General features: G+C 43.2%; 1 protein-coding gene across 1 annotated transcript in view; it reads left to right on the top strand.

Moving 5' to 3' along the window:
* Window positions 1–19,516, top strand: part of PTPRG (protein tyrosine phosphatase, receptor type G) — a 531,589-nt gene that overhangs the window by 501,533 nt on the left and 10,540 nt on the right. Inside the window, exons 18-27 of the mRNA XM_015558213.1 lie at window positions 3,567–3,663; window positions 8,853–8,935; window positions 9,124–9,258; window positions 10,181–10,315; window positions 12,369–12,541; window positions 13,931–14,066; window positions 14,819–14,965; window positions 16,978–17,071; window positions 17,899–17,975; window positions 18,450–18,578. Coding sequence (XP_015413699.1) covers window positions 3,567–3,663; window positions 8,853–8,935; window positions 9,124–9,258; window positions 10,181–10,315; window positions 12,369–12,541; window positions 13,931–14,066; window positions 14,819–14,965; window positions 16,978–17,071; window positions 17,899–17,975; window positions 18,450–18,578 — 1,206 coding nt within the window. The remainder of the gene's footprint in view (window positions 1–3,566; window positions 3,664–8,852; window positions 8,936–9,123; window positions 9,259–10,180; window positions 10,316–12,368; window positions 12,542–13,930; window positions 14,067–14,818; window positions 14,966–16,977; window positions 17,072–17,898; window positions 17,976–18,449; window positions 18,579–19,516) is intronic.

Here is a 19,516-nt window from a genome sequence, read left to right on the forward strand (position 1 = left end):
GTCAGGGCAGCATCAGAAGGAAATTGTGGGCAGCAGTTTGCGGCCTGAGCGGAGTCCAGGCGGGACGATGCGGTGTGACCAGCAGCGGGCGGAACCCGGCAACGAGAATAGTACACGCTTGGCCTCACACGGGTCAGCCGGCCCGGATGTTCTCCCTGGCCTGCTGGTGACGCGGAGGCAGCCGAGAGATGTCCGGGTGCATTTTCATTCAGTTATTCGTTCCAGTTGTGCCTCCGATGGTCTCCAGGCAGAGGGGGATAATGCTGCTTCGCCTCCCAGGAATTCTGAGACTCTTTCAGCTTTTAGAGATTTTATGTGTGTTCATTTTTGAAGCTTCACCGTATTTTAAACCTCTTCTGTGGTGATGTGCCTCTTGGAGCTAAGGATGTCGTTTTGAGAATGCCAGCTTTGCTATATAGACAGTAAAATAGTTGTAAACTCAAATCCTAAACTACTGGTCAGAGTGCTAAGTAGGCAGCTTCCCTATGCACACTCCGTCCGCCACTTGGAAGGCTCCGCACCTGTGAAAATCACATTGACTTTGAAGTGCCAGTTCTGATGGGGGAAGCCGCCCTCCAAGACCAGAGGATGTTCTCACCCGGATGAGCCAGGCAGCACTGCAAGGAATTACAGATGACATCACCATCAACAAGACAGAATCACAAGGCCTTAGGCAAACGCCCCGGTTTCTAATAAAATCGGATTTAACATGGTTTATGACGATTCTTTGTTTTCTGTCATTCACATAATTGGAAAAGTGAAACAGAGGCCACGGATCCGATGGAGGGTTTTAGACAACCAAGAGTCTGATTGGCCATATCGGATGACTGCTGTAAGCAGGGCAGACAGCTGCTCCCACGCAGGCTCCGTCAATTGCATTACATTATAATAGAGGCTCAACCTCAGTCCGTGGCTAAGGGTGGTCAGACTTGCACCGTGGGGGGAAATACCAGCAAACAACATGCATCTCCAGCTACAGCACTAAAAGCTGGGGTCTCGGCACACCGCCTTCCAGCAGCTCAGCCCTGAGGAGGCACTGGCCAGCCCATGACCTTCAAAACCCAGAAGCAAAGGGTGTCACGTTGTTCAGGGATCTGTGCATGGATTGAATTCATGTTTTCCGGAATACAGGTCCATTTTCAAAGGTTCTCTGCCCTGATACTGTTCAAAAGAGTCTACCTCGGGCTTTCTAGATGATTCCGAAGGCCCATTCCCCAAATGCGCTGAGTATGGCGAGCATGGCTGTGCTCTTGTCCATGTTGAGATCTCCGACGCATCGCTTTGTGCCCAACATTTTATCTCGTTTTAGGGAAAAGAGCCAAAGGCAGCCTTAGGCCTCTTTAAGCCAGCGTTTGCCAAGCCATAGATTACAAACCGCTGGAATAGAAATTATCAGAGCTTATCATAAGAGTAAGAAAAGGGTAGCATTGTCATGAGACACAGGAGTGTGTTGAATTCTTGCCTGTGGGCTTTTCTTCTTTTTTTTAATGGACAAATGGGAAGGCCCACAATTTTGAAAAATTCCATCTACAGCGTCCCAGAATCGGGAGCCCATGAATGTGATTTCCTTCACTAGATGGCGCCCCTTTGTTTTTATACTAGTGCTGCTTTGATTAAAGTGGGTTCCTCCTCGGAGAGGAGAGGCCTGGTCACCGGAAGTCCTCTATGAATGTGAAAGCCGTGTGTTCGTGATGCCTGATGACAACACTGTGGGAAACACCCACAAGGGCTCTGCAGCTCCTCTGTGAAAGAGAGTCTGCGAGCTCCTAAACGCTGCTACGTCCGCCACGTGGAAGACTGTCCCCTGATGAGCTGGCCACTTCGCCCCTGTCTGTAGCAGCTGTGCGCTGTCACGGACTTCCCTTATGAGTTAGCTCCAGCACTTTCACGGGTTTGAAGCATAACAGTGTGGAAAAATTTGACTTTTCAGCACCTTGTTTAGGCTAATGGATGATGTTTAGACCCATGGCACAGGTAGCCAATGAGAATTGCTGCTTCTGCTGTTTCTGTAAAGAAGGGTGATTTAAATAAAATCAGAGCTCACAAATAATTATCAGAGACATATATTTTAGCCAGATATGACGATTGGGCTATATATCAGTGTCATTTCAGGACTGAGTCTTTATAGTCAATTTGCAATCTGATAGTTATAAATCATAAGAGTAAGAAAAGGGTAGCATTGTCATGAGACACAGGAGTGTGTTGAATTCTTGCCTGTGGGCTTTTCTTCTTTTTTTTAATGGACAAATGGGAAGGCCCACAATTTTGAAAAATTCCATCTACAGCGTCCCAGAATCGGGAGCCCATGAATGTGATTTCCTTCACTAGATGGCGCCCCTTTGTTTTTATACTAGTGCTGCTTTGATTAAAGTGGGTTCCTCCTCGGAGAGGAGAGGCCTGGTCATCGGAAGTCCTCTGTGAATGTGAAAGCCGTGTGTTCGTGATGCCTGATGACAACACTGTGGGAAACACCCACAAGGGCTCTGCAGCTCCTCTGTGAAAGAGAGTCTGCGAGCTCCTAAACGCTGCTACGTCCGCCATGTGGAAGACTGTCCCCTGATGAGCTGGCCACTTCGCCCCTGTCTGTAGCAGCTGTGCGCTGTCACGGACTTCCCTTATGAGGTAGCTCCAGCACTTTCACGGGTTTGAAGCACAACAGTGTAGAAAAGTTTGACTTTTCAGCACCTTGTTTCGGCTAATGGATGATGTTTAGACCCATGGCACAGGTAGCCAATGAGAATTGCTGCTTCTGCTGTTTCTGTAAAGAAGGGTGATTTAAATAAAATCAGAGCTCACAGATAATTATCAGAGACATATATTTTAGCCTTTATAGTCAATTTGCAATCTGATAGTTATAAAATGAGGCTAGGTAGCTCTGGCCAGGTAGCTAGACCATCGTTCCAATACACCAAGGTTGTGGGTTTGATCCGGGGTCAGGGCACATCCAAGAAGCTACCAGTGAATGTATAAATAAGTGAAACAACAAATCAATGTTTCTCTCTCCTTCCTTCTCCCTCTCCCTCCTTTCCCTCCTTCTACTCCTTCCTCCCCTCTCTTTCAAAGAAATAAATGAAATTTTAAATGAGACTATATAATTGATAAGCATATTGCAACTCATGGTGGGGTTTTATATGTCTGCCTGGAAAATGCTGGCTTATTCTTTAGGACCCGTGAAGGGTCTCTCGTCTGAAACATTCCTCTATGCTCAGACCCTAATTTCTTCAGGCCTCTTTTCTGTTAATCACGCTTGACTATCATCTTTTTGCATGGTTTTCTCCCCCATGAGACTGTGACAGACTTAAAAAGAGATACTCCTTTGTAATCCCCATGTCTAGGGAGAAATCTGTATTAAAGTAGATGATTGATGAATTAGTAAAGAATGAAATCCTTTTATCTTGTTCACATCCCTCGTACGTTTGTTAGGACTATGTCAGTACTAATTATTTCTGAAGTTGTTTGGGGAGGTAACAGTGGCAGTGGCTAGGGACTGAGTGAATACTTTGTGCTTGTTGTTCAACGTCTCGAGTGTGTCTAAAACCTCTGAAATCTTTTGCTTTCTTCACTAGGAAGTCCAACGCTGTACGGCTGACATGAACATCACCGCAGAACATTCCAATCATCCAGATAACAAGCACAAAAACAGATACATCAACATTTTAGCATGTGAGTAATCAACTCCGAGCTCTTTTCACCTGCGAGGAGATTAGATCTTCATGCGGGGTGTAAGCTGAAAGCCAAGCGGTCAGAATCAGGGTGCCAACAAAGAGCTACCCTTGCAAGTTACCTGTCACTCACCCATCTTCCACAGTACCCAGGAAGAAATGGGGACATTTGCTGCCCCCTCCGTCTTTCATTAAGCTGTAGGATCTCTTTGATTAATCTTAATAATAAGATGATTAAAAGAAAATGTTCTGAACGTCACTGTTTTCACATGTGATTCCATATGTGAAACCAAAAAATTTTAATGTCATGTGGCTATCTTGACATTGTTTTAACCAGCGAGAGCCAAATCTTTTAATACAAATAGAAATTCTGAAATTGAATCAAGTAAATTGACTTTCAAAGCCATCTTTCTGAGACTAGGTAATTGGTCTCTGCCCTAAGTAATGAGCCTCCAGTCCTTGTGGCCCACGTGTTTAGTCCTAGCCAACATATTTCCAGGGTCAAGAGTATCCTGTAGATCCCAGACTCAAATAAGTGTTATTCTTTTTTAAAAAATATATTTTTTATTGATTTCAGAAAGGAAGGGAGAGGGAGATAGAAACATCAATGCTCAGAGAGAATCATTCATCAGCTGCCTCTCGCATGCCCCCCACTGGAGATCAAGCCTGCAATCTGGGCATGTGCCCTTGACTGGAATCGAACCTGAGACCCTTCAATCCGCAGGCCGACACTCTATCCACTGAGCCAAACCGGCCAGGACAAATAAGCGTTACTCTTATGGAGCCCATGAATACCATAGCAGCACAGGCCGCTTCTGTGGCTTGATTGCCACTTTTCGTAGATACCCGTGCTTGGGTCACTGGCAGATAATATATCAGTGCTATTAGTGCAGGTGCACAGGTGTTTATGGTTAACATACATGATGGTAAGGAACACATTACAGAGTTTTATGTAATAGTGCATGTAAACTGGACCACTTAAATTTGAACAGTGCTGGAGTCTGTAATACTTCAGTGAGATATAATTCACATACCATTAAATTCACCCATTTAGAGCTAGTTTACATTCCACTGCTTTTTAGTGGAGTCAGAGTTGTACGACCACCACCACTATCTAGCTATAGAACATTCTTAGGAACAAGAAACCCCATTACCCAGCCACGCCCAGTTCATCCCTCTAAACTCCCTAGAAACCACTTACCTACTTTCTGTCTCCATGGGTTGCCTATGTTGACATTTTATATAAATGCAATCAGACAACATGTGGCCCTTTGTGTCTGGCTTCTTCTACATAGCATGATGTGCTCAAGATTTATCCATGTTGTAGCTGTATCAGTATTTAAGTCCTTATAAATAATACCCTGTGCTATAGCTATACCATGTTTTGCTTACTCATTTATCATTTAATGGACATTTGTATTATTTCAACTTTTTTATTATGAATAATGCTGCTACAAACATTTATATATATGGTTTTCCGTAGACATCTATCTTTAATTCTCTTGGGATTATACTTAGGAATGCAATAGCCAGGTCATGTGGTAAGTTTATATTTAAAATGTTGAAGAACTCCCAAACTGTTTTTTAAAGTGGCTGCACGACTTTACCTTCCAGCCAGCAATATATTAGGGTTCCAGTGTTTCCACATTCTCATCAACACTTGTTACTTTTTTTTTTATAAGAGCCATCCTAATGCATATGAAGCGGTATCTCACCGTGGTTCAGACTTCCATTTCCCTAGTGATTAGTGATGTTGACCATCTTTTCATGTACTTATTGGCCATTTGTATATTTTCTTTGGAGAAATATCTATTCACATTCTTTGTCCATTTTTTAAATGGATTACTTACCCTTTTTTTTCTAGTTTGAGTTCTTTAGACATTCTGGATACAAATCCCTGATCGGACAGATTTGCAAGCATTTCCTCTCATTCTGTGCATTCCCTTCTCACTTTCTCAATGGCGTCCTCCTTCGATGCACATACAAGAGTGTCCCAGAAAAATGTATACGCACTGTAACAGCTGATAGCTCAGTTTTGAGAATGAAATGTATTTTAATAAACACTGCCTTTATAATTATTTAAAGGGTGTGTATACATTTATGGGTCACCCGATTTTTTTTTAATTATGGAGAAATCCTATGTATGTTTTTTATTTTGTTGCCTATGCTTTTCGTGGCATACCTAAGAAATCATTGCCTAATCCACGGTCATGATATGGTTTTCGCTTCTATATTTAGTCTTTGATCAATTTTAAATTAATATTTGTATATGGTGTGAGGTAGGGGTCAACTTCATTCTTTGTATATTGATATCCAGTTGTCCCAGTACTCTTCCCCATTGAATTGCCTTAGGACCTTTAATTGAAAATTAACTGACCATAGGTATAAGGGTTTATTTCTGGACTCTCAATTCTATACCAGTAATGTCTATCCTTATATCAGTACTACATTGTCTTGATTACTGACTATAGGTTTGTAATAAGCTTTGAGGTTGGGGAACTGTGAGCCTTCCAACTTTGTTCTTCTTCAAGATTTTTTTCCCGGCTAATCTGGGTCCCTTGTGTTTCCACATGAATTAGCTAAAGGATCAGCTTGTTTATTACCATAAGAAAAAGCATAGCTGGGATTTTGATATGGATTGCATCAAATCTGTAGATTAATTTGGGAAGCACTGCCATCATCTTAACAATACTCTTTCAATTCATTAAGATGGGATGTCTTTCCATTTACTTAGGTCATCTTTTATTTCTTTCAACAAATGTTTTATAGTCTGCATTTTAAAGGTGTTACATTTTTATGCAATATATTGCTGGGTATTTTATTCTTTTTAATGCTATTTTAAATGGAATTGTCTACTTAATTTTATGTTCAGATTGTTCACTGAATGTATAGAAATACAGTTGATTTTTGTATGTTTATATGGTGTCTTACAGCCGTGGCTGAACTAATTTATTAGGTCTAATAGTTATTTTTGTGTTATTTTTGTGGATTTCTTAGCATTTCTAAATACAATATTGTGTCATCTATGAATGTAGTTTTACTTCTTCCTCTAGATAAAGTTTTAAAAGAGCCACAAGTCATTTTTTGATAAAGAGTATCTGTTTCAGTTATCTGAGAGAATGAGTCAGGTAAACAAGAGAACAAGGAAGAAGAATCAAACTTTTCTTTTCTCTCCATCTGTGAGTGAATTGACTCTGGTAGTATTTGTTGGCCAATCCAGTCAAGGCTCACTGTGCTGAGATTGTGAGGATTTGTAGCTCATTTCTAACCATATGACTTAAGGCAGTGATCTCTGCATAGATGTGGCTGGCACATGTCCATACATACCTCTCTCTCCACCACAGCAATCTTTACTTCTAGTGACCTCACTGTCTTGGCTAAACATGTGGCAAAGCAAAGGGAGGAAATCAAAGCAGCTTCTGTGTGACGTGACCAAGGGTCCTGGTTTTGCTGGAAAACCACCATCTCCACTTAGATGTGGTTATACTTTCTCAGGTTCATTGTGACTGTATTTGCACAAATTCAAATCACATGCGGGTCCGTTGTTGTGAGTTCGGAGAGTTGGGTCGTGGTGTTCTCCTGGCCATTTGGCCAGGTTCTGGGCATATCACTCATCACCTTGGTCCACCCCTATATTAACACCTATGCATAGCAGAGAGTAGCATGGAAATGTCATGGAACAAGTAAAATGTGTCCTTGAACATGCCAGAAAAACACCTTTCTCACAAAGCATCACAACTTTTAAGTTATATGTGGATGCCAGCACGCCAACTCCGGCATTGTTCTGTTTAGCCATTCTATTACCTTATTAATTAAATGTGAAATTGCAACTTGAAGGATGTTTTTTATTTGTCCCTCTGAGAAATAATTGACAACATAATGCTAAGAACGCAGAACAGTTTGTATCCAGGTGCCTTATTGAAATGTTTCATTCAGGGTCTATTTCCATGAGGCAGTCCTGCCCATGTCAACTATAGTCTGAGTTTGTCAGAACAAGCAATTCACGGTTCCAGAAGGTAGGCGGCTTTCAAAAGGTGCTTGATACAGTCAGTCGTGTCTGGGCTCACCGTTCATTGGGCTTCTTTTTGAACTAGCCTTGGGTGGCCATGACTATACACAGAAGTGTGAACTGGCTTGTGCCCATTTCTAGCTAGGGAAAATAAAATTATGACCTCAGCTTTATTTTATTTAGTTTGTTATCCTAGAAACACAAGCTCACTCTGTTGGGCAACTAGAGGCACATAGCATCACCCCTTTTGGTCACAGCTAAAGTTAAGTGGATCGCCGAAACCGGTTTGGCTCAGTGGATAGAGCGTAGGCATGCGGACTGAAAGGTCCCAGGTTCGATTCTGGTCAACGCAGCATCATCCCCTTTTGGTCACAGCTAAAGTTAAGTGGATCCTGAAATCTGGTCACTGACTCAGAGCCATGCAAGGACAGTACCCTTACAGGCAGCTGTAGCTCCCTCAGTGTTGAAAGCTCTGTTAGGCTGGCAGGGACTCCGGAATAATTTAGCAGTGAAACCGCTGAAAATAGATGCTGTGGACTTGCTAGAACAAAAAATTACTGTATACCAAAATGTTACAAAGACAATCTTCTGTACAATAAGAGACTTTTTCCAGTTTTAAAATAACCGCATTTTGATACCATGCTTAACAATTAAATAATTCAACAGTACCTGAGAACTATTAAAAATTAGAACTATTAAAAATTAATAGTGGATTCATCAAAATCAAAAGCATTCCTAAGAACATTCTTTTAAAACAGATCATTTCTAGGCGTGCCTGTAGTCTGAGCCATGCATTTCCCAAAAACTTTGTTGTTTCCTAACAATCACTGTTTTAATATCTGTAGTGATGGGGAGTGGAGAAGGGCATGGGCTAGTCAAAGGCCTTGGACTTTGGTTTTCAAGTGCAGGAGAAGGAAATGTTGGGGGGTCGCAACTTGCAGTGGTTTTAGATGGACCAATGAGGACCTCTGTCTGCATTTTGGGGCACTCACAGGTCAGAGCATGAGGCTGTTTTTTACATGAGGTTCAGATGCTGGGTCTTTTAATTTCTGTTCTTCTGATGAGATGCCAGGGGTCTTCTGGGAGATGCCACATGACCTCTTGGCCTGTTTTGTGCTTCGGAATGCTGCTACTTTCTGAATTGTACATTTTGGTCTGCTGTTCTGTTTTCTTCTCCACAGATGATCACAGCAGGGTGAAGTTAAGACCTCTACCAGGAAAAGACTCTAAGCACAGCGACTACATTAATGCAAACTATGTCGATGTAAGTCAGACTGTTTTTGCACACCTGTTTCTGACCATTGGCGAGGGCCGCGGGGAGGTTCCGATGTGTTGTAATGCTGCACAGAGCTCTCACCAGAAACACAGCCTGTCCTGCGTGACCGGCACTTGAGTTATTAACTGCTCTGTGACACTGCTTCCCTCTGACTTTGTGCTGTGTCGTCTTTGAAGGGTTATAACAAAGCAAAAGCCTACATCGCCACCCAGGGACCTCTAAAGTCTACATTTGAAGATTTCTGGAGGATGATTTGGGAACAAAACACTGGAATCATCATCATGATTACAAACCTTGTGGAAAAGGGAAGAGTAAGAGCCTCTTAATCATATATCCTTGTTCAAAAAACATATTTATGGAGCACCTGCTGGGTGGGGAGAAGGATTAGGGGGGAGGGCTTGACCAGGCGCGGAGTTAGAGGAATGAGGAGCGTCCCTGCCCTCGCCTGGCCATGCTTGTGCGGAGTGAGCGTGCACTGGTGGGCGTGGGTCACCTGTGGTGCGGAGAGGAGCAGGTATTGGGGCGATGCTGGAAGTAGACGGCTCTGTCTGCTCACACGGCCATTTTGAAGTGAGATTTGAACAGTGAGTGAGGAGGAGAGTTGCACGGGCTGAAAAGGACAGGAGGGGCGTCCACATGTCGGGGTAGAGAGAACAGAAGCAGGGGAGTTGGAAGAAACAGTGTAGCCAGAGAACGAGTAACAGTTCCGACGGGGAGGTGAAGAGACCGCCTTAACACCCGGGCCAGCATTAAAGGACCTTTTTGAAAGATGGTGGTCAGTGTTTTAGCTGTTAGATGATGAACTTAGAACCGATGACGTTGATTTGGGCTGGAATGAGGCAAGGTTGCAGGCTTGGTGCTCGAATCACTGCAGCTTCCCTTGGGCGGCTGGAGTCCCCGTTTTGCCTTTGGCAGCCCCAGCTGTGAGTGCGGCCTTGCCTTCCTCCCGCTCCCATTATAACAGGTTCCACCCCACATTTCTCACGGCTGCAACATACAGGTCTCTTCTTAAGCCCGCGTGGTAGTAGATCATGTGTTGAAAGATGATCGTGAGTACGGGGCTCATGTCTCTAATGATCTTGCCGGCCTGTGGCTTGCAGCCCGTGAGCTCCTTTTCTGTCGGCTACATGCGATACTACCTGCGCTTTAACACTGTCTCTTGAAGTTACGTTATCAACAGTACAATTGTGGCACAAATTGCATTTGCCATTTACAACTTTTTTTTTTTTGCAGCGAAAATGTGATCAGTATTGGCCGACAGAGAACAGTGAGGAGTATGGAAACATTATTGTCACACTGAAGAGCACAAAAGTCCACGCCTGCTACACTGTCCGTCGTTTCTCAGTCAGAAACGCAAAAGTGAAGAAGGTATCAAGGCCAGGGGGCGGGCGCGCAGGGCGGCTCCCTTTAAACTTGCATGGAAATGACTGCACAACCAAGGCCAGTTCTCATAACCAGCTTGGGTTTTTGCAAGTATTTTAAAACATTTTCCACAGCTCTTTGATTGTCATCACTGTGTTGTGTGAAAAATGTTGGCAAAGTACAGAATAGGGTTTAACTGATTGGGTTCTTTAACCTCTTTATGAAGAAGGCTTCATTTTAGAAAAGGTCCTCTTAGGCTTTGGTACATGGCAGATATGTCAGCATCTGTGTTGAGTTAGCTTTTGTTTTGTTTTTGTTGTTAATCCTCACCAGAGGGAGTGGAAGGGAGGGGGAGAGATAGAGAGAAAGAAACATCGATGTGCGAGAGACACATCTATCGGTTGCCTTCCACACCTGCCCCACCAGGGCTGGGGACTGAGCCTGCAACTGGCACATGCCCTTGACCGGAATCAAACCCGGGATCCTTCAGTCTGTGGCTGACACTCCAGCCACTGAGCCAATCTGGTCAGGGCTTGCGTTAGCTTTTTAATTCCAATTTTCTGACAGCTTTTAAGGAACGCTAAGCCTACAGGATGCTACTTACGGAAAACTAAAGGCTACATAATCCACATCCCCCTTAGAAAGGTGCAGTGACACGCATGGTCAGAGGGCTGGAGTGAAGAAACCCGCTTCACTTTGCTTTGCCCCGTGGAGTTTGGGAAAGAGGAACAGTTAGCCTGAAAGCAGCCCTTCCACAGGGTGTGAGTCTCGGGCTGTTCACACTCCATGGTCCCTGCGCGACTCAGATGAGGACAGCAGCACTGGGTCCTCTGCACCGATGCCCCTTGAGGATGTGGACTGGTTACTCTGCGGAGACTTGGAGTATTGGCTGTTCGTAGCAGTGGGTCTTGACCGATTTTTTTTTCTTTGAGTCTTGGACATCTTTGAGAATGTGATAAAGCTGTAGCCCCCTTACTCCAGAAGAATTCATTTACTCAAATTATTTTATACAATTTCAGTTGCTCTGAGGACCATCTGGGGTCCAAGGCTATTGACTCCTTTCTTTCTTTAGTTTTTCCCCCAGAATGGCAGAAGCATATAAATGTCAGTATCTATGTTCTCTCTAATAGAACTGAGCTGGTGCAAGCCAGCAATCAATTCATACTTGCAACGCCCATTACTCAGGGAAGCCCTTAAGGTTTTTAAACATGGCCCACTTACTCTTAATTTTAGAAACAGCTTAAGTCAGGGGAGGAAGTACATCAGAACCTTAGATGTTTTGCACACTGATAAGAGGGTAAAGTCGTAATTGAAAATGAGAAAGAAACAGGAAGATGAGAGTCCACAGAAGAATTATGAAACCAGAGCCATGGGGGCCTTATAGCACAGGCCCAAGCACCACAGGCCGCAGTGCTGACTTGGTAATGACCGAGCCAGCAGACCTTTCTGTTTTGTTTGTTTTTTCATTTTTAGAAGAGGTATATAAGAAAAGCGGTATCATAGTAAGTGATCTGTTTGGGGAAATTTTTCATCTAAAGTAGTTAAAATGTAAAAAGTTCAGCCACTTAAAGGAAAAGGACTCTGAAAAATTCACTTATAAAAGTGATAAATGTATAGAGATTGAGATTCAGTTGTCACTCAGGGTCCGCCTGCACTTGGGCTCCTGAAGATCTCCTAGGCGTGGGGGGGGGCGGGGGGCGTTCCTGGCCACAGTCAGCGGAAAGCAAGGCACGGAGGCCTCTGGAGGCGGGGCAGGAAGTCAGGAATGAGGCCTGCAGGCAAATTACAAAGTGCTTTGTATGGTTCCAGGTCCAAAAACCGCATTTTAGACATTCATTCTTGGTATCATCCTAAACCATTCTTTCTTAAGCCATTCTTCCTTCTAAGCGATGTCTGGTACTTCTCATCCAGCTGGGAAAATGCCTCCTTTTACGGCATGAGATGCCACAGAGCGGAAATAACCTGACCTGGAGCAGCAGTGGGGGCGCACGAGGCCAGGGGTGCTGTTACCCGAATGCTCACACTCAGTGTAAAGCTGTCCATGTTCGCCTTTCTCTAGGGTCAGAAGGGGAACCCCAAGGGCCGTCAGAACGAGCGGGTGGTGATCCAGTACCACTACACACAGTGGCCTGACATGGGCGTCCCCGAGTACGCCCTCCCCGTCCTGACCTTCGTGCGGAGGTCCTCGGCCGCCCGCACGCCGGAGATGGGCCCGGTGCTGGTGCACTGCAGGTAGGCCTGGCTTCCCTCCCGCCTGGGTTCCTGCCAAGTGGGCGGAGCAGGGGTGTGGGGCCGACTGGGGGTCTGGACCGCGGTGGTCCTGCTGCTCTTTGGTTTAGAACTGAGTCTTCGTTGGAGACTGGGACCAGTAAGACCTGTTACATGAAACCACCATATTCCCACGATATTAAGAAAGCATCTGCTGCTTTTAAGGTTAAAACAAAACCTACTCTTTACCCTCTAATTTTTATAACATTATTGTATTAATAAAATCTCCATTATGTATCGGGAAGCTGCAGGCTGCTCATATGTAAAAATCTGACCGGAAACACCACTTGACAGCTTCCCACACTAGAGATTTTGAGTTTCTGTAAATGGCTTTTCTAGTGGGTTCCATGAAATAATAATAATCATAGTGTATGAAAGGGTTATATTTTCAAAACTTCAGTTTACACGTGCTTTATAAACTTCTAAAAAGCACTGGGAAAGCCTTCTGGAAGCCCACTCTCTCTGCAGTACCTTAAACGGCCTTGGTTGGTTGTTTAAAAAGTGCTCTGACTGAGTTTTGTTTGTAATTGTAATCTTGGCCTTTTTTTCACTTTGGTATTCAAGTGGATGTTGCTTACGCTGTGATTTATATTCATAGCTGCACAGCATTTTCTCAGCACTTGTTTGGGCTGTTCTTATGCTATACAAGGTCCTTTGCAGAAGTTGGAACCCATCTTCTGTTTAAGATCCCAGAGAACTCTGCATGTTTGCTAGCCCAGTTAGGAATCACTAAAATAGAGATGAATGGCTATCGGAGGGTTTGGGGATCGCACACCGGTGTGAGATGGGGACCTGCCGGGGGTGGGGGCGGTGGTTCTGCCTAAAGAAGCTTGTTACTCAGTACACAGAGCTCAGTACACAAGCACTTTTATTTAATAAAAAAAAAATGTGAAGAAGAGGCCAGGTTCTCCAGATGTGACATTCGTATTCTATACCTGGTATATTAAAGGAAAGCACCCTTTGAATAGGAGCTTTCTAATACTGAGCAGATGGGAGTTGCGGGGAGCGTTGGGCAGAAAGGGGGTTTACTGAAATGACAGTGGGCACCCCCAGAATAACGGGAGCGTTGGGGAACCAGGCACAGGCCAAATCAGCAAGGGACACTCCCCCGTCCTGCTGCAGCAGCTGTGGAGGTGGCTGCAGCGCCTGTGGAAGGAAGCCAGGCTGTGCTCCCCATCGAGACTCAGGAAGTGGGACCTGTGCTGAGAAACTGTTTGGATGCCATCCAGGATGAATAACGTCTCTAAACAGGGTGATTCTATGCTCATTAGCACTTAAGATGGTAATCGTTCCAGTCGCAGTTCATGACATGAGAAAGCAAGAGGTCCTACTGAGTGTCCTCCTGTCTTGCAGCGCTGGCGTGGGCAGGACAGGCACCTACATAGTGATCGACAGCATGCTGCAGCAGATCAAAGACAAAAGCACAGTGAACGTCCTGGGCTTCCTGAAGCACATCAGGACACAGCGCAACTACCTCGTCCAGACGGAGGTAAGCGGCTGCCGGGGCTCCGGGCGGTGAATGGCATCGAGGCGACAGATTCATTCTCTCAGGGCCTGGAAGAATTCACTGGTTGGTATTAGAAGGGATCCTGGCTGGGATACCATTCTTTGGCTCCCAGTTTTCCATTTCTGTGTGGATCTTAAATTTGGAATCCTCAGCAACTACACAAGCACTTATGTAGCCAATACAGTTGGCTCTAGGGCTGTGGAGAGTGAAAATATATATGTATAGTATGTGAAAGAATGGTTCTAAAGTCCTTCTTTGAACTCCCATTTCTCCATCGCATGCTACATTGAACCTATGGTTTGGGCCAGTGGTACTCAACCTTCCTAATGCCACGACCCTTTAATACAGTTCCTCACGTTGTGGTGACCCCCAACCATAAAATTATTTTCGTTGCTACTTCATAACTGTAATTTTGCTACTGTTATGAATCGTAATGTAAATATCTGATATGCAGGATGTATTTTCATTGTTCGCGACCCAAAGGTTGAGAACCGCTGGTTTGGGGCATGGTAGGGAATATAGAACTACACTCAGCACAGTCTCTACCATAAACTAAGTTACAATGGATAAGCAAGTAAGTATGGGGGCAACCCAGATAGGGGTAATGCTTGAAGAAATCCACGGGGAGGTCCCTGCTACGGGAAGAGCTCATCCAAGGTCGATTTTAGGGATGGGGTAGAAGTGACCACCCCTTAGCGGCCCTGCTCAGTGACTGCCATACATTATGCTGTTAGGAGCAGTACATTTTCATCCACGATGCCTTGTTGGAAGCCATTCTTGGAAAAGAGACCGAAGTATCTTCAAATCAACTGCATAGCTATGTGAACAGCATCCTCATACCAGGAGTAGGAGGAAAGACACGACTGGAAAAACAGTTCAAGGTAGCGTTTTCCTACATTTCTTTGGTGAAAAAGCAAGGAATTAAGAAATGCCACGAGTTTGGGGTCATGTCTTCTTTTGCATGAACATGCAGACTGAAATGGATTACTGTTTATACTCCTCAAGTGTAATGCAAAGAAATACAGAGTTCGACCTCTGTCTGCATTGTTGGAGCCCAAGTAGAGAGTGCGGGGCTGCATTTTCTTCCGACCAATTTACAACTAGATCTGAACGTGGGCACCAGCCCCTGACCACAATGACATAATGCTTTGAAGTCAGTCCCCACTGTCTGAAAAATACCCTCCCCTATCTTATCCTTATCCTTATAGTTATTGAAGACCATCCTAGCAGATAATTTAGAAACTAGGAAAGAGCTCCTAAAGAATACTAGACAAAAGGTAACTTTTCCTAAACGGTTGTTTTGATAGGGGCATGACATTTAAAAGCAGTTAAGGTTTATATGGAATGGAGGAAAGGTGGAAAAAGAGACTGTAAGGGTGGTTAACATAATTAAGACCAGAAAAGCTGTTAACTCAAAGGAGTTATTATAACTTGCTCTAATCTCTAAGTGCTTTTCTATTTCCTAGTCTCTCAGTCTTTTAAATTCTCTTTTTTTGCATTGTTCCACGTGTAAATTCTCATTTGTATCAAGGTGGGAAGAATGAGATGAGTCTGTACAGTTTTGGTTTTCATGGTAAAACTTTCCATGGACTCTGAAACCTTCATTTGCCTCTCCCCTGAAGAAATGAGACAGCCAAGCAAATTAGAGCAAGTGATGTGAAGTGAGGAAGATTAATTTCAGAGTTCAGTCATGACAATTTCATGTTTATAGCTCTCCTTCCATAACATCCAAAGTACTCTAAAAAAAATTTGAGGTAATTAGTGTCTCATTTTATATGTTTAAAATGAATTCCTGTAAAATAATTAAGTACCAACATTTTTTAAAGGCTGCCTTTCCTATTTCTGTAGTATTTTACATGTACTTTTTATTTTTTGAAAACCATATTTCTGGCAAAGGACTTATGTCCGAAATGTACAAAGAGCTCTCACAACTCAATCAAAAATGGGAAAAAGTTTTGAATACACATTTTATCAAAGAAAATATACAAATGACCAATAAGCACATGAAAAGATACTCTACATCATTCATCTTTAGGGAAATGGAAACCATTTCATACCTATTACAATGTTGGTGCAGTACATGTACTTTTTAAAAAATTCATCAAAGAAATCAGTTCATTCCATTGGGAACCAGGTAATTGGACCTTTTACAGACACTAACCTCTTTAGAATTTGAAGGGGAAAAAATAATCAAACTTAACGACATCCAGGGCCTTTGACATTAGTATTTAGAGGAGGCCATTCCCATGTATTCTATTAACATGAACCAGAATATAGATATCCAGGATTGACAAAGTGGTTCAACCAACTTATAAAAACAGGAAGAGTAACCAAACTACTGGGCTAATTATTTGTAACAGCCTTACAAAAATGTCAGTTCAGTTCAACAAAAATTTACTGAGAACTGAGTCAATTCTTTGAGAAGTCGATTAGCGCTTTTTAGCAGAGCCCTTATGCCTAAAGGATTCCAAGAAAAAGGTTCACAAAACCGATGACATCAACAGGAAGAATCCACATTCATTCAGGAAATATCTATTACCTAGTACCTATCACAAAGGAGCCAAACCCCTGGTAGAAGAAGTAAGACAAGCATAGAGACAACCAAGGTAACAGAGAAATACCACTTGTGAAACAAAAATACTCTCCTAGTTTCTAAATTATCTGCTAGGTAGTAATCTGATTATTGGTATTTTTTCCCAGATCATCAGGCAAATGCTATCAATTATACTTTTTTGGTTTTTTTTTTTACCTTTATTGATAAAATTTAACATATGTTCATCAAAATATTTTGAACTACATATTGCAAAATGCAAAATGATTATCACAACAAGGTTAGTTAGTATGTCCACAACTCTGCCCTTGAATGAAGACTAAAATGTTGTTTTTCCTTCAGCTGGTCACACAATGTAATGCGAAATACGTGGAATGCTTCAGTGCTCAGAAAGAGTGCAACAAAGAGAAGAACAGAAACTCATCGGTAGTGCCATGTAAGATCTTAAAATCAGTTTGACTTGGTTGGGTGTGTTAGTATCTTTTCCACTGGAGATTACCGTAGCACTGATACGTAATCGGATACCACCCCGGGGAGGGTGATGCGCAGGACAACAAAGGCCATTTGATCAAACTGGGGAGGGCTGGCTCTCAGTGCCAGCAAGTCACTGCGGCTGCATGACATGAAACCTAGTTTCAGTTCACCTCAAAGTGCAGGAACTAGCTTACTTCTGCCATGCGGTAACTAAAAAAAAAAGTGTTATCCGTTATCACTGTGGCATGAACACGCCTTTAAAACTTGGATTCCCAAGATGAACCTGTACAGTGGTGACTATACCATTGAAGTATTCTGCCTATTGAGACCAAAGCACTGTTGCTAGGTGGTGATCTTTGTATAAATAACTCGGGACACGGGCATAGGCGATCATTGGAGAGACGATCTCTCCTGGGAAACGCCACTGTGTTTTAAGCCCTTCATGGGGAGAGAGAGATGGATAAGGGGATGGCAAAAGAGCGAAGTAAAATATGGTGGTGCGATTGTAGGAATGTGAAACCAGAATAAACTTGATCTGAAACCTGCATCTCTGTACAGAGCATTCGTGATGTGCTGTGAAAACGTCTCCCACAGTAAAATGTTCCTACACCGCCTATGTCCTGGGAATGTGTAGCGCATTTCATTTTACATCCTGCTAAGCTGATAACACTTTAGCTTGGCTAAAAAGAAAGGGGAGCCAGGAGGATGTTACCAGGTAAATTTTAGAACGTGCTGTTGGTTCCATGTGTGTAATAGGCAAATGTGGTGTTTTCTTTTCGCATGTGACAGCTGAGCGCGCTCGAGTGGGCCTTGCACCGTTGCCTGGAATGAAAGGAACAGATTACATTAATGCTTCTTACATCATGGTGAGAGTCAACCATTAATTATAAATAAAGTCAATTAAACTGAAAGGTGCTAAAGAGCAGATACCACCTATGTGATTGATTTCATTTTTCAAAGAATTTCTCAATGTGTAATCAAAATTGGAGAGATTTCCGTGTCTTGGAACCTCTAACAAAAGACCCCTAAGCATTGGGGGTACAAAAACACTTCAACTAAAAAAAGTGCTTGTTAAGGAATTAATTTTATTGTAAATTCTTTAAATGTTGAAATTACCGTTAAGTAAAAACAGCAGGGGCAACTAGAAATGAATTGTACATGGAGAGAAAATTGTCTACACGTGTTAGCAGAAGTGCATTTAAAAATTAGCCAAATGCACTGAATGCCTTTTTTCAATTATTTCAGTACGGTCCAAACAGCGCTACCTTATTTCATGAATATGTTTTACTACTGCAATGTTAGAATAAAATAATCATAATTGTTTGTCTTCCTAACTGAAGGGCTATTACAGGAGCAATGAATTCATTATCACCCAGCATCCTCTGCCACACACTACGAAAGATTTCTGGCGGATGATTTGGGATCACAATGCGCAGATCATTGTCATGCTGCCGGACAACCAGAGCTTGGTGAGTGAAGCACATCTGCTGTATGCTAATGAGCCAGGCGGCCTTAAGCATCACAGGGCTGTGTTGTGTCTGTAGGTGCTAGGGAGGAGCCCAGACCTCTCATCTTTAATCTGCTCCCATTCCTGGTGTAGACTCAGTCACCCTCCCTGCCAGTTCGTTACTTGATTCTCTAATGCTGGTGGTATTGCCCCTCAGTTGCGCTGTGCATGGCAGTGCACAGCAGGTTTTGAAAAAGGTCTTTTTATTAACTTCATTAATGTATGACCTTCACCGACCTCTATAAACAATAATAGCAGCTAACGTTTTGAGAATGTAGCTGTATTTATCACTCCATGTATTTTTTTAACTTATTGGGATGGCACTGGTTATTAACACATTCATTCTCCTCTACAGTTGCATAACAGAGGTACTATTATCTCATTTAATAGCTGGGGAAACTGAGGGAAGTAAGTTGCTCAAGGGCATCCATGAATGAACAGAGTCAAGATTTAATCCTGAGTAGCCTGAGCTCATACTTTCAATCATTTTTGCTGTAGTGTGTGTCCCAGCCACATCATAGAGGTATCTCCCAGCCACCCCCCAAAAAACTGTATAAAAAGTAGTAACACATTGCTTTTCCCTGCCATCGGTAAGGCAGAGCCATTACAGGGAAGGAGAGAAGGAAGGGCTCTCCCATTCCCACTTAAAGGTGTTTAAGAACCTCCCTAAGCTACGACCTCTTTCTCTTCTCTTTAGTCCTTCCCTGTTGAGCTCTCTAAACTACGTAAGAGAAGGGCCAGCAAGTGGGCATAGATAAGCTTAAATGTTGTGCTTAGATCTCTTCCTTTCAGAATTAGTTGGGTTCAGAGGTTACTGTAAGGACATGTGAGCACATGAAGTCTAAACAACACGAGGATCTGCCTCATGAGTGTCGGATGAGTGAGGTTTCGGTCAGGAAA

Source organism: Myotis davidii, unplaced genomic scaffold (assembly GCF_000327345.1).
Source record: "Myotis davidii unplaced genomic scaffold, ASM32734v1 scaffold189, whole genome shotgun sequence".
Classification (NCBI taxonomy): domain Eukaryota; kingdom Metazoa; phylum Chordata; class Mammalia; order Chiroptera; family Vespertilionidae; genus Myotis; species Myotis davidii.